Source organism: Notolepis coatsorum (genome assembly GCF_963971535.1).
Source record: "Notolepis coatsorum genome assembly, chromosome: 15".
Taxonomy (NCBI): domain Eukaryota; kingdom Metazoa; phylum Chordata; class Actinopteri; order Aulopiformes; family Paralepididae; genus Notolepis; species Notolepis coatsorum.
The window spans coordinates 64424470-64438731 of NC_140179.1; the positions used below are offsets into that span (position 1 = coordinate 64424470).

The window sequence follows — 14262 nt, forward strand, 5'->3', positions numbered from 1 at the left end:
TTTTCATTTAACCATTTCTTAAATTAGGGTTGGGGTTGGGGGGTTAGGGTTACCTAACCTAATGCAATTTCTTGATTCAGAACTATTATAATGAATGAACAAAACTTTCAATGCAAATGGTTCATTTGAATTAAGGACTTTTTAAGCACCTTGTTAAAAAATGGGCTGTTTGAGGAATTAAGGAATTCCAGGGGTGACTTTTTTTTTTCAAAAATCAAGCATTTCAAGGACTTTGTGCGAACCGTGTGTGCATGCGTGTGTGTGTGTCCAGAGCGTATTTACCATTGACAGGTTTCTGGTGCATGGAGTCAACGAAGTTGCGGGGGTTCTCGATGGTGTACTTCAGGTCCCGGATGGTGTGAATTCCTCCCCCCTCGCTCCACATGCCCTTCTTGGAGGCCCTGGACTGGTCCTCCAGCTCACAGAGTCTGACCTGTTCTGGGCTGCAGGCAGGCACACACACACACACACAGGTTGAGCATCTAGAGGTCTGGTGAATGCTACATAGGGTTGTGGAAAAACTTGGAATGCCAAATAGGGAAAAACTCTCAGTGGCCATTTTGCTCTTATGTCATGCTCAGGTTGGGTTCCTTTCCAAACAATAGACATCATAGGCCAATTATATTAGTCAGCTGGCGAGTCTCTTTCCAACGCCTGTCAGAATGCACCAATTACAGCACCAGATAACTGATCGCTATGAGATGGAAACAACCTGACAAACTTACAATGATTAATTGGGCTTTAAAGTCAAATCCCTCTCAGAATGAGGTCTTCAATATTAGAGGGGGTTATTTGATATCACACAGTTAATGCAATGGCAATGGAACAGCAATTGGGATTATTTATCTTGTGTTTTTGCATATGTGAACAGATATCCTGGAAATATAGATATCGAGGGGGGGGGGGGAAATCCCAGATGATTATTGCGATTAGGGATGGGCATTTTTAAGAAAAATCCAGATCGATTGATCGCATGCTATACTTGAGTGATCGTGTATTACTCGAAAGGGAAAAAAAATAAACTTTAAAAGATATATATCGGTATATAATTTGAAATATTTTTTCTTTTATTTTTTACTTAATTTAGTTCATATGTTTAAGGAAACCAACAAACAGTTATAATCTTACACATACATGTGAAACAAATGTATTTAAATTTCTCTTCTTTTTTCCATAAATTATTAATAATTTAAGATAGATTTTTCTCATAGCTACGAGTAATCGATTAATTAAGGGATGGGTTGTAAGATTATAACCCATCCCTAATTGCGATATGAATTTCTTCCACAGGAGGCTTACTTGTTCCCTCGGATTCCTTCCCTGCGGACGGTGGCGAAGCCCTCGTTCACCAGAGACTCAGCGAGGTTCTCGCCTGTCGTGTCTGCAGGGAGAGGATGGAGAAATCAAAACACTCAGAGACTAAATGTTGATATGTAAATCAACACACCGGTAAGTAGTACAGGAGGCCTCATATACCATTCATAATTGAATGCTTCAGACGAACAAAAAGGACCATATCGATTTACATTTTCAGATGCAACAATGTTTTCAAACTGAATTATCTAAAAAAGATGGTAATTTGGGTGTGTTGCATTCATTTTAAGTTTAATTGCACATATAAATAAAAATACAATAAAAATGTAAACAAGTTAAAACATTCTGCAGCAGAGGTTACAGTAGAAGCCAAAAATGGCTTATGAAGATACCTCCCCTTAAAATCAATATGCATACAAGAACAATGATTATGACATCGTCAAGGCTTCAAATCCAAACACACTACAATTGTCATGTTTTAAACAATGATAATGTAGATGTTGACTATAGTGATGGAAGTAGATTGTTCCAAAGAGATGGTCCTCTGTATTTTAATGTGTATAGATTAATAATTCATAGTTCAAAGACGGGAGAGGCTGAGACCCATGTATTACATTCACACTAGACTCGAGGTTACTTAGTGTTAGAACTGTATTATGACGTGTCCAAAACATACTTGTATGGTTTTTCATCTGAAAGGTTCAGTTATAATTATAAAAAAGAAAATCCTTAAAAAGGATGAGCGTTTTTCCTCTGCCAGACGGCCTAAGCCAGGAGCACTTTGTGTAATGCGTGTCCTCACTGTGCCGGGACAGTGTGTGTGTGTGTGTCCTCACTGTGCCGGGACAGTGTGTGTGTGTCCTCACTGTGCCGGGACAGTGTGTGTGTGTGTGTCCTCACTGTGCCGGGACAGTGTGTGTGTGTGTGTCCTCACTGTGCCGGGACAGTGTGTGTGTGTCCTCACTGTGCCGGGACAGTGTGTGTGTGTCCTCACTGTGCCGGGACAGTGTGTGTGTGTGTGTCCTCACTGTGCCGGGACAGTGTGTGTGTGTGTGTGTCCTCACTGTGCCGGGACAGTGTGTGTGTGTCCTCACTGTGCCGGGACAGTGTGTGTGTGTCCTCACTGTGCCGGGACAGTGTGTGTGTGTGTGTCCTCACTGTGCCGGGACAGTGTGTGTGTGTCCTCACTGTGCCGGGACAGTGTGTGTGTGTCCTCACTGTGCCGGGACAGTGTGTGTGTGTGTGTCCTCACTGTGCCGGGACAGTGTGTGTAATGTGTGTCCTCACTGTGCTGGGACAGTGTGTGTGTGTGTGTGTGTGTGTGTCCTCGCTGTGCCGGGACAGTGTGTGTGTGTGTGTGTGTCCTCGCTGTGCCGGGACAGTGTGTGTGTGTGTGTGTGTCCTCGCTGTGCCGGGACAGTGTGTGTAATGTGTGTCCTCACTGTGCTGGGACAGTGTGTGTGTGTGTGTGTGTGTGTGTGTCCTCGCTGTGCCGGGACAGTGTGTGTGTGTGTGTGTGTGTGTCCTCGCTGTGCCGGGACAGTGTGTGTGTGTGTCCTCGCTGTGCCGGGACAGTGTGTGTAATGTGTGTCCTCACTGTGCTGGGAGTGTGTGTGTGTGTGTGTGTGTGTGTGTGTGTCCTCGCTGTGCCGGGACAGTGTGTGTGTGTGTCCTCGCTGTGCCGGGACAGTGCGTGTGTGTGTGTGTGTGTGTGTGTGTCCTCGCTGTGCTGGGACAGTGTGTGTGTGTGTCCTCGCTGTGCCGGGACAGTGTGTGTGTGTGTGTGTGTGTGTGTGTGTGTCCTCGCTGTGCCGGGACAGTGTGTGTGTGTGTGTCCTCGCTGTGCCGGGACAGTGTGTGTGTGTGTGTGTGTGTGTGTGTGTGTGTGTGTGTCCTCGCTGTGCTGGGACAGTGTGTGTGTGTGTGTCCTCGCTGTGCCGGGACAGTGTGTGTGTGTGTGTGTGTGTGTGTGTGTGTGTGTGTGTGTGTGTCCTCGCTGTGCCGGGACAGTGCGTGTCGGTACACCATGCAGTACTCTCTGATGGTAACACCAGGTACACCATGCAGTACTCTCTGATGGTAACACCAGGTACACCATGCAGTACTCTCTGATGGTAACACCAGGTACACCATGCAGTACTCTCTGATGGTAACACCAGGTACACCATGCAGTACTCTCTGATGGTAACACCAGGTACACCATGCAGTACTCTCTGATGGTAACACCAGGTACACCATGCAGTACTCTCTGATGGTAACACCAGGTACACCATGCAGTACTCTCTGGTGGTAACACCAGGTACACCATGCAGTACTCTCTGATGGTAACACCAGGTACACCATGCAGTACTCTCTGATGGTAACACCAGGTACACCATGCAGTACTCTCTGATGGTAACACCAGGTACACCATGCAGTACTCTCTGATGGTAACACCAGGTACACCATGCAGTACTCTCTGATGGTAACACCAGGTACACCATGCAGTACTCTCTGATGGTAACACCAGGTACACCATGCAGTACTCTCTGATGGTAACACCAGGTACACCATGCAGTACTCTCTGATGGTAACACCAGGTACACCATGCAGTACTCTCTGATGGTAACACCAGGTACACCATGCAGTACTCTCTGATGGTAACACCAGGTACACCATGCAGTACTCTCTGATGGTAACACCAGGTACACCATGCAGTACTCTCTGATGGTAACACCAGGTACACCATGCCGTACTCTCTGATGGTAACACCAGGTACACCATGCAGTACTCTCTGATGGTAACACCAGGTACACCATGCAGTACTCTCTGATGGTAACACCAGGTACACCATGCAGTACTCTCTGATGGTAACACCAGGTACACCATGCAGTACTCTCTGATGGTAACACCAGGTACACCATGCAGTACTCTCTGATGGTAACACCAGGTACACCATGCAGTACTCTCTGATGGTAACACCAGGTACACCATGCCGTACTCTCTGATGGTAACACTCACCCAGGTACACCATGCAGTACTCTCTGATGGTAACACCAGGTACACCATGCAGTACTCTCTGATGGTAACACCAGGTACACCATGCAGTACTCTCTGATGGTAACACCAGGTACACCATGCAGTACTCTCTGATGGTAACACCAGGTACACCATGCCGTACTCTCTGATGGTAACACCAGGTACACCATGCCGTACTCTCTGATGGTAACACCAGGTACACCATGCAGTACTCTCTGATGGTAACACCAGGTACACCATGCAGTACTCTCTGATGGTAACACTCACCCCGGCCCAGGTACACCATGCCGTACTCTCTGCCCAGAGCCGTCTTGATCTCCACGTTGAAGCAGACGTCTTTACCAATCAGCTTCTTGCGCAAGAACTCTCTGGCTTGGAAGGCCCACGGCTGCAATAAACAAGAGAATAAAGTGCCCGCATGATTTTAACATTAAAAAGTGTTAATCCATAACATTATTATATAAAATAATATACTATATTGGATGGTGAAGGTTCAAGGTGTACAGGTTCAGAGCAGGTCTGTTTTACACTGCTGTCAAACTCTCCTCTTGCCTCTCTTTGCCATGTTGTCCCTCTCTCTCTGTTGGCAAACTCCTACCAGCTTCCTCTCTCTCCGTTGGTCCTACCAGCTTCCTCTCGCTCCATCTCACCTGTTGTCCCTCTCTCCATCTCACCTGGTCCATCTCTCTCTAGCACTGCCCTCACCTGTTGTCCCTCTCTCATCTGCTGCTGGAGCAGCACTGCCCTGAAACATAGATTCAAATAAACTAGTAATAATATCCCACTTCTTTGGGTCGTTTTCCTGACTAATAGAATTCCTGCAAAGAATGTTTTAATATTACCACTATGGCCATCTTCACAATTTCAGTTTTTAGACAAAGAATATCATTTAGCCAAGGAATAGAACCTGGCTTGCTGCAGCTGATTATGTTTAGCTGCTGCCTCTGGTTCTCTGTTCCCTGCAGCTCGCATGCTGAGATCTCTCCTCTTGTTGATAGGCTTGAAATGCGTGTCACTATTCATGATCTCAAAACTTTAAAAAAATATATATATATTTAAATTTAAAAGAGTGCTTATGCTGCATTTGCTCAGTAGAAATAGGATAACAAAGAACTGTGACAGAAATCCAAACACAAAGTTCTCTGCTGGTGAGACAGATTGAATGTAAATGCGACACATGAAATACTAGCCACCAATACTAGCACATACTGTATTTGACCAGTACAGGGTGGGTTTAAGCGGGAAGCTTATCCCAAATCATTTACACACACGCTGCCAGCAGATGACAAACAGCTCACCTCGTCGGGGGTGTCCTTGGTGTCGGGCTGGCTCTGGGCGGCCCGGCGGGCCATGGCACCGGCACGGATGTTGCTGAGGTTGATCTGGCGCTCGGGAGGCGGGCCACCTCGAGGCTGCCCTCGCACAATGATGGCACAGCCTGACAAGACCTGTCAAGACACCACACACACAATCATCATATGTACATATACTAGTACAGAAAGAGTCAATTGACCCATCTCAAACTTGACCCATCTCAAACCCCACCCTCTTTCCCTGACCCTCCGCATTGTGACTGGAGGATCAACTAACGAGGTCCATTTGGAATGAAGCAGCGTATCGCATTAGCATTGTGATCAGTGCCACGGGGCAAGGCAGGCTCAGCATTGCCAGATGTACCATAATTATCATATTTTGTATAATCATGTTTCCCTACGATAATCTTTGCCTTATATACGCCTACTATGTTCTATTGGTTATGACTGCTGATATATATATATATATATAATTGTAAGCCTCTGGGATGATAATTTTCTATTTCCCATCTGGCAAAACTGGGCAGACTTAATTGGGAATCGGAGAAAAAGAAACAGTTACCAAGGCAAACAGAGGCAAGGTTGAATTCACGTTGGGTTTACATTGTGAGGCTCGTGTATAGATACAAAGTAATGGCGGATGCTAAATGGGTTCTGGAAAACAGACACTAGCAGCTGGTCTCTTTTTAACCAAACTAGAGACTGCTGTGGTTAGTCTCTTTTAACCCAACTAGAGAGTGCTGTGGTTTGGTCTCTTTTTAACCCAACTAGAGACTGTTGTGGTTGTGGGAAAGCAGTTGAACAGAGTTGCTAGTTGTCATGGTGATACTCCGTCAGTCAGTATCCAAGGTGAGATCACACAGCGTGATAACGTAGCTAAACACAACATATTTTTTTTTTTTAAAGATAGCAACCTAGTCCTAGGTTTGACAACCACAGCATTTACATGAATGTGAGCAAACATATTTTATCTGCAGCCTCTCTAGTGTGTCCGCAGGGAGAATCAGTGTGTGATGTTGATCTAAGATGTCGGACAGATAAAGCAGGTCTTAGATCAGCTTTCCCACTCAAGACTGACTCATCGCCCCCAGTAAAGCCAAGCAAATTAAGTTGCTGTAGTTTTTGCACCCCTCACCCCCTCTCTCTCTCTGTTTACACAAGGGCCAAGTTCCAAATAGAATGTGTATAGCCTTGCTCACCTTTCCTCACTTGTCACCTTTCCTCTATAGAGCTATTTAGTGGAGAAAGGGCGATAGTCTAATACGAGCTAACTAGGCATCACTGTCGGGAGGGGAGACGGTTCACTATGCTCTCAGTTCAATCATCTAACGTTAAGGCAGGTGCACAACAAGATGGGATCCAAAAATAGCTCTTGAACAAACACACATCACCTCTATTCCCATGGGACTGAAGCATAACAGTGTGTCGCCTACTTGCACCCTTGAGGCATGACGGCCAATATACACAAGGGTAGTAGAGCCGTTTGCTGTAATTACCACACTTCTAAAAACAGCCCCTCCACAAACATATGGTGACAAACAGCTTTGCGTAAAATAATATTATACTTTTATAAACTGTGTAACAAAAGTACTTGACGAGCAGGAAAAGTGACATGCACCTCTAATATATTCTGTGTATTTTGTGATCTTCCATGTGTGCTCATTGCTCAATAAGAGGTAACTTGGCCTCATTCATGTCTAGCAGTATCTCACAATTTGATTAATTGCCAACACTAGAAAAAACATTCACCCTATTCTAAATGAGACCATAGTAAAGAGTGTGGTTCAGACACAGGGACTGTAGCTAGCACTACGCATGGGAGACAGATTACAGGGGGCAAGAAAGCTCTACGTGTCAGTTTCTCGTGGTCGCTTCTCAGCAGCAGAGAGAGAGACTTGGCTAACATTCGGGAAGTTGAGGAGACTCTGAACATTGTGGCCTTCAGCGTTTTAGCACTTTATGTAACTTTCCTTATAATAATAACCAAGCAAGATGCCACTATGGGCAAAGCATTTGACCACATGTGGTTAGAGTCAATTGGCTTTTAGTTGACTAATACAACGGTTCACTCAATGGAATCAATGTGATCTGGAATTTAAATACGTGGTGTAACCGAGGATCATTCTATTCTCCCATCGATTCTTAATAACAAGAGTGTGATTAATGAAGTAAACAAGCACCGGACAGCAGACACTCTGATGCTAAAGTTAGCCAGCAAGGCTACTGTCAGTCAGCGGACATTAACCCTGTCACTGCCACAGAAGGTGAACCCTTTACTAATCACACAACAACCGACGGCGATGCTCCATCAGTAGCATCATTAACTCCGGTGTGTGTGACGATAGTTAGCTGGGAGTCACAACATCTGTAGCAGCAGCTAGCTGGAGCCGCTCGGCAACACGTCACGTTAAACTGTCCGTCTGTCTGCCAGTTACGCTCATTCATTCTCTCTCCCGTGTATAATGACGCAGAAGTCCCTTCTCTAAACAATCAGAGGAACGTTGGCCATCTTCCCTTCCATCCTGGCTAACTTAGCAGTGGAACGTTAATTGGCGTCTGCTGCCAATTAGGAAGCTATATGGAAACTAGTTAGCTGGTTAGCTGCTGCTGGTGTTGTGTTAGTGTCTCTATAGTGTTGTGTTGGCTGGTTAGCTGCTGGAACCAGGAGTGAGAGGTGAGCTGCTGTCTGGTGTTGGTGTCTCTATAGTGTGATAGTGTTGTGTACTTGTGTTGGTGTCACCCTGACTGACAGTAAGAGCTGCTTGTTGTGAAGAAGAATAACCCGCTTTTACACTCAGTCATCACATAAGTTGAAGTGAAGTTGTCACCGTTAGCCGATTAGTTCTGATGTAATGAGTGGTGTGTGAAGAACCAAGCACCCTGGACTCCAGGGACAACGATGGAAATAAGTCCTGGAATTTGTTTCTATCCCTGACTAAACAAATACTCATGTTGTGATCTGTATGTTTATTGTCTAGATAAAGCTAGCTAGCTCCCATGTCTTGGCTGAGTACCGTTAGCTGGTCGGCTAGCTGCTAGCTACATGTCTCACACACAGCTGACTCCATGTGATCCAGTGGATCATGGTTCCTACCATCTTCACTATTCCTCTCTGCAGCGGTGCCGCCGGGGTCGCAACAACAGACGCCATGTCGAGGGTCAGGGTTCCACTGGTGTGTAGAGGAGAGAGAGGAGCCGGTACCGAGGAGGTGACTGTGCTGCTGCTGAGAGCCAGGAGAGAGAAAGGCTGAGCTACCGAGGAACACACACACACACGTTATACCGGAAACACACTACTACACACTACACCACACACGCGCGTCAAAACCGTTACTTTTCCGGGTCCAGGAGCTAATCAATGAATGGGAGCGAACGGAGCTGTTCCTTCTTCAGCGCGTAACAGCGAGTTGAAATAACGTCTTCCGGTGCAGCGGGCGGTGCGACACGTCAGCACAGTGTTGTTGACCCGGAGGAGGGTCCAGCTGCAGCGCCGGGGAGTAGGGTAGTTCAAGTTTCAAGTTTCTTTAATAGTTGTCATACAGAAGTACAGAATACTTTCATACAAAATGCTTCTTACTGTTACGCTCCAGAGACTGTGCTAGACAAGATAGTATCAAATAACATAGTATAGCATGTAATTTAGAAGAAGAAAATGAGGTCACAGTGTTCGGTATAGACATATGTACAATGTTCTGAGTTACCATATAATATACAATACTATGCAGTGTACTAATGTACAGTACTATCTAGTGCAAAGCAGAAATGGGATGAGGTACAATTTAGGTACAATTTACAGTAAGGTGTACGAGTTGTAGTGCAATCCTTCATCAATAAATATAAAGTGTGGGGAGTGGGTGCTACAGTGTGTTTGTTTAAAGTGGGTGTGTGCTATAAAGTGTGTGGAGTGGGTGCTACAGTGTGTTTGTTTAAGTGAGTGTGTGCGTGTGGATGTGTGTGCTATGTGCGTTTGGTGGTTGTTGTTGTGTAGTGTTCATTCATTGTTCGTTTAGCAGCCTGATGGCCTGGGGATAGAAGCTTCTTCTGAGTCTTTCTGTGCTCGCCTTGAGACTCCGGTATCGCTTGCCTGACCGCAGCAGTTCAAAGAGGCAGTTGTTCGGGTGACTGGAGTCTTTAATGATTCTCTTAGCCTTGCCCTTGCAACGCTTGTTGTAAATGTTCTGGAGGGTGGGGAGCCCCCCTCCAATTGTGCGTTCGGCTGAACGCACAATTGGTATATCTACAGAGCCACAGAGCCCAACGTCTGGGCGGGGCTTCGTGGCTTGGACTAGGTTTGAGGCGGGCCTTCGTGGCGTGGACTAGGTTTGACTGTGCGTGGGCGGGGCTTCGTGGCGTGGACCTTGTTTTTGCACTACTGCAGATGAGGGGGGGGGGGGGCTCTCTCGCTCTCGCTCTCTCTCTCTCTCCTCTCTCTCTCTCTCTCTCTCTCTCCTTGTTTACGACATACACAACTTTCGTCTTGTTTACATCAGGGTCCCACATTTTCAATTCATCATAAGATAAGAGATAAGATAAGATATTCCTTTATTGATCCCCTTGGGGAAATTCAGGTACATGACATACAGATAGACAGTACTGTTACATCTAGACATTTATGACATACCAGATCTACAAATATACTAGACATTTATGACATACCAGATCTACAAATATACTAGACATTTATGACATACCAGATCTACAAATATACAGCACTGTTTGTGATACAAAAATAGTCTAAAAAAAGAGTATTGTAGTGACTGTACATAATTCACACAGAACTGTTGTTGGGAATAGTAGTTCCCCCCGAACGATTTATAGTGTGGCACTTCCTGCCACCGGCATTCTTACTTACTGTCGACTCGACTACGTCGACTTGTTGTTACGCTGATGAATAATAAAGGAATTAGGTTTAACTTCGAGACACCACCTCCGACTCCTTTCTCTCAGCGCTACACTGGTGACCCCGACATTAGTCTCGAAGAAGTTTCCGAGACAGATAATACGACGAACATGGCAAACAACGCTGTTGTTCTCAGACTGCCTGAGTTTTGGGAGCAGTCGGCAGCTGCTTGGTTCGCCCAAACTGAGGCGCAATTCGCCCTACGGGGAATCGTGGATGACGCCGCAAAGTACTTCCACGTCGTCTCGAGCCTGAACAACACTACGGCGGCGAGGACGGTAGGCTTCATTACCGCTCCACCGGCCCAGAATAAATATGAGGCGTTTAAGACGCACCTACTCAGGATTTTTGAGTTATCACAGTCTGAGCGGGCCCGACGCTTGCTGGATATACGAGGCTTGGGGGACAGCAAGCCGTCAGAGCACATGGAGATGATGCTGAACCTACTGGGCGCAGAACAGCCACATTTTTTATTTAAAGAGCTGTTCCTCAGACACATGCCGCCACGGGTACAGACGGCACTTGCCAATACAACCATTGTGGATCCCCGTGCTCTGGCAGAAGAGGCGGACCGGTTCTACCTGGCCACGCAGCACTTAGCCCCAGAGGTGCTAGCCCCGACACAGGCGCACATGCCCAGAGGGGGAGGGGCGAAGATGGAGAGAGGCGCCGCGGCCGACGGCAATAATGACACAGGCCTGTGTTATTTCCATGCACGCTTCGGCGCGAGAGCAACAAAGTGCCGCCCACCTTGTACTTTTGTCAGGGCGGGAAACGCCAACACCTGCGCCCAGTAGCGGCCATGAGCGCAGGTACGTCAGGCTACTCTTCATTAAGGACACACTCTCCGGTCGAAAATTCCTCTGCGACACCAGAGCACAGAGGAGCGTCCTACCGGCGACGGTGGAGGACACCGCCGGCGGGGAGGGGGGTCCGCGACTGACGACCGCCAACGGTAACCCGATCCGCACCTACGGCACGAGGACCGTGGAGTTGTGTTTTGGGGGACAGCGGTTCACGTGGGAGTTTGTCACGGCCGACATCTCGTTCTCACTACTCGGGGCGGATTTCCTCTGCGCACATGTGCTCCTCGTGGACGTGAGGCACGGCCGCCTGGTAGACGCCCAGACATATGCTTCCTTGACATGTGTACGCAATGAAGTAGTATACAGCGGGCTGGCCAGCTCGCTCGCAGAAGGTGACGTGTACCAACGCCTACTGCGGGAGTTTCCCGGCTTGACACAGCCTACGTTCTCGGCCGCGACCACCAAACATGGGGTCGAGCATCACATCGAGACTCAAGGAGCTCCCGTGTACGCTAGGGCCCGCCGGCTCAACCCTGACAGACTAGCAGTCGCTAGGTCAGAGTTCGCCAACATGGAGAGGTTGGGGATTATCCGACGCTCGGACAGCCCCTGGGCCTCGCCACTGCACATCGTGCCCAAAGCGGACGGGGGATGGAGACCGTGCGGTGACTACAGACGCCTCAACGATGCTACCACGCCAGACCGCTACCCGGTCCCCCACATCCAGGACTTCTCAGGGCACCTGGCGGGTAAGCTGTTCTTTTCAAAAGTAGACCTGGTACGCGGTTACCACCAAGTGCCGGTACACCCCTTGGACGTCCCGAAGACGGCGGTGGTAACACCCTTCGGTCTATTCGAGTTCCTACGGATGCCGTTCGGACTTAAGAACGCGGCACAGTCTTTGCAGAGGCTAATGGACTCGACGCTCAGAGACATGCCGTTTATTTTTGTCTACCTGGACGACATCCTCGTTGCCAGCTCCTTGCCCGAAGAGCACCTGGCGCACCTCCGATGCCTCTTTACGAGGCTTGGCCAACACGGCCTAATCATCAACCTGGCTAAGTGCCAGTTCGGGTTGACCTCCATACAGTTCCTCGGACATCTCATCGACAGGAGGGGGGCGGCCCCCCTCCCGTCGAAGGTGGAAGCTGTTTCCGCTTTCCCACGACCCCCGACGGCCCGAGCACTCAGAGAATTTCTCGGGATGGTGACGTTTTATCACCGGTTCATCCCCCGGGCGGCCCACACCATGCGGCCACTTTACGAGGCTCTGAAGGACAAGTCCCCCAACCAGCCTGTCGACTGGACGGCCGAGAGGACGACAGCCTTCGCGGCCACCAAGACGGCCCTGGCGGATGCAGCCATGTTGGCTCACCCGTCACCGGGGGCCCCGGTCGCCATTACCACCGACGCGTCAGACTACGCGGTGGGCGCGGTGCATGAACAGTACGTTGACGGCGCCTGGCAACCGCTGGCGTTTTTCAGCCGTCAACTGACCCCCAGGGAGCGCAAGTACAGCGCATTTGACAGAGAGCTCCTAGGCCTCTGGTTGGCGGTGCGCCATTTTTGTTTCATGCTGGAGGGCCGGGAGTTTACGGCCTTCGTCGACCACAAACCCCTCACGTTCTCCATGTCCAAGGTGGCTGAACCGTGGTCCGCGCGACAACAGCGCCAACTCTCGTATATTTCTGAATACACGACAGACATACGGCATATCGCCGGGAAAGCCAACGTGGTCGCAGACTGCCTATCCAGGGTCGTCATCGGAGCTGTGCAACTGGGCCTCGACTACGTCGCCATGGGCTCGGAACAGGCCTCCGACCACGACATCCAGGCCCTCAGGACAGCGGATACCAGTCTGCGCCTCAGAGACGTCGCGATTGGCGGCTCGGGCGCGTCCCTGCTCTGTGACCTCTCCACCGGGCACCCCCGGCCCCTATAGGCTGGCGCAGGCGGGCTTTCGAGGCGGTGCACGACCTGTCTCACCCCGGTAGGAAGCCTTCGAGCAGGTTGGTGTCACAGAAATTTGTGTGGCGAGGGCTCAAGAAAGACGTGATGGGGGAGCTCGAGTAGCTCACCGCGTATCTCGGCGCTATTTCGGCGTCGGGGACAACCGTGCGCATCACGGATCTGGGGTACACGAGTTCGACTCCCGGACTCGCCGTATTTTCTCAGTGTCTTCCCCCGATCTATACCCCATTCAACCTGTTTCTGTCGGTCATGCTTGACCAGAAAAGAAGAAAAAAAGCGATAAACGCTAAAAGAACCAGCTGTCTGGTCAAAGTAAAAAAAAAAAAAAAAGACGTGATGGCTTGGGTCGACACGTGTGTGTCCTGCCAACGGGCTAAAGTGCACCGACATACCAAGGCCCCGCTTGTGACATTCGTAGTTCCCGAGACGAGATTCGACCACGTCAACGTTGACCTCGTGGGCCCGCTTCCTTCCTCTCACGGGTTTACCTACCTGTTCACTATGGTGGACAGGACCACCCGATGGCCGGAAGCCGTTCCCCTCGCCTCGACATCTTCTTCCGACGTGGCCCGCGCCTTTATCAGCACGTGGATTGCACGTTTCGGTACCCCGTCCGACCTCTCCTCCGACCGGGGCTCGCAGTTCACCCCGGAGCTCTGGAACGCGGTCGCCAGCGGCCTGGGGGTTAAGCTGCACCGTACAACCGCGTACCACCCGCAGGCCAACGGGCTATGCGAACGTTTCCACCGGTCCATGAAGGCGGCGCTGCGCGCAGGCCTGACGGACGGCAACTGGGTGGATAAGCTGCCGTGAGTCATGCTCGGACTTAGGAGCGCCCCCAAAGAAGACCTGCAGTCCTCGTCTGCGGAGCTGTTATACGGCCAGACATTGCGCGTCCCGGGGGATTTCATTCCGGACGCGACAACCCCTTGGTCCGCGG

General features: G+C 49.3%; 1 protein-coding gene across 1 annotated transcript in view; it reads right to left on the reverse strand.

Annotated features, from left to right (window-relative positions):
* Positions 1 to 9064, reverse strand: part of snd1 (staphylococcal nuclease and tudor domain containing 1) — a 447837-nt gene extending 438773 nt beyond the window's left edge. Inside the window, 5 exon segments of the mRNA XM_084330125.1 lie at positions 283 to 443; positions 1300 to 1381; positions 4600 to 4720; positions 5631 to 5780; positions 8740 to 9064. Coding sequence (XP_084186251.1) covers positions 283 to 443; positions 1300 to 1381; positions 4600 to 4720; positions 5631 to 5780; positions 8740 to 8796 — 571 coding nt within the window. The 5' untranslated portion in view covers positions 8797 to 9064.
* Positions 9065 to 14262: the final 5198 nt, after the last annotated feature.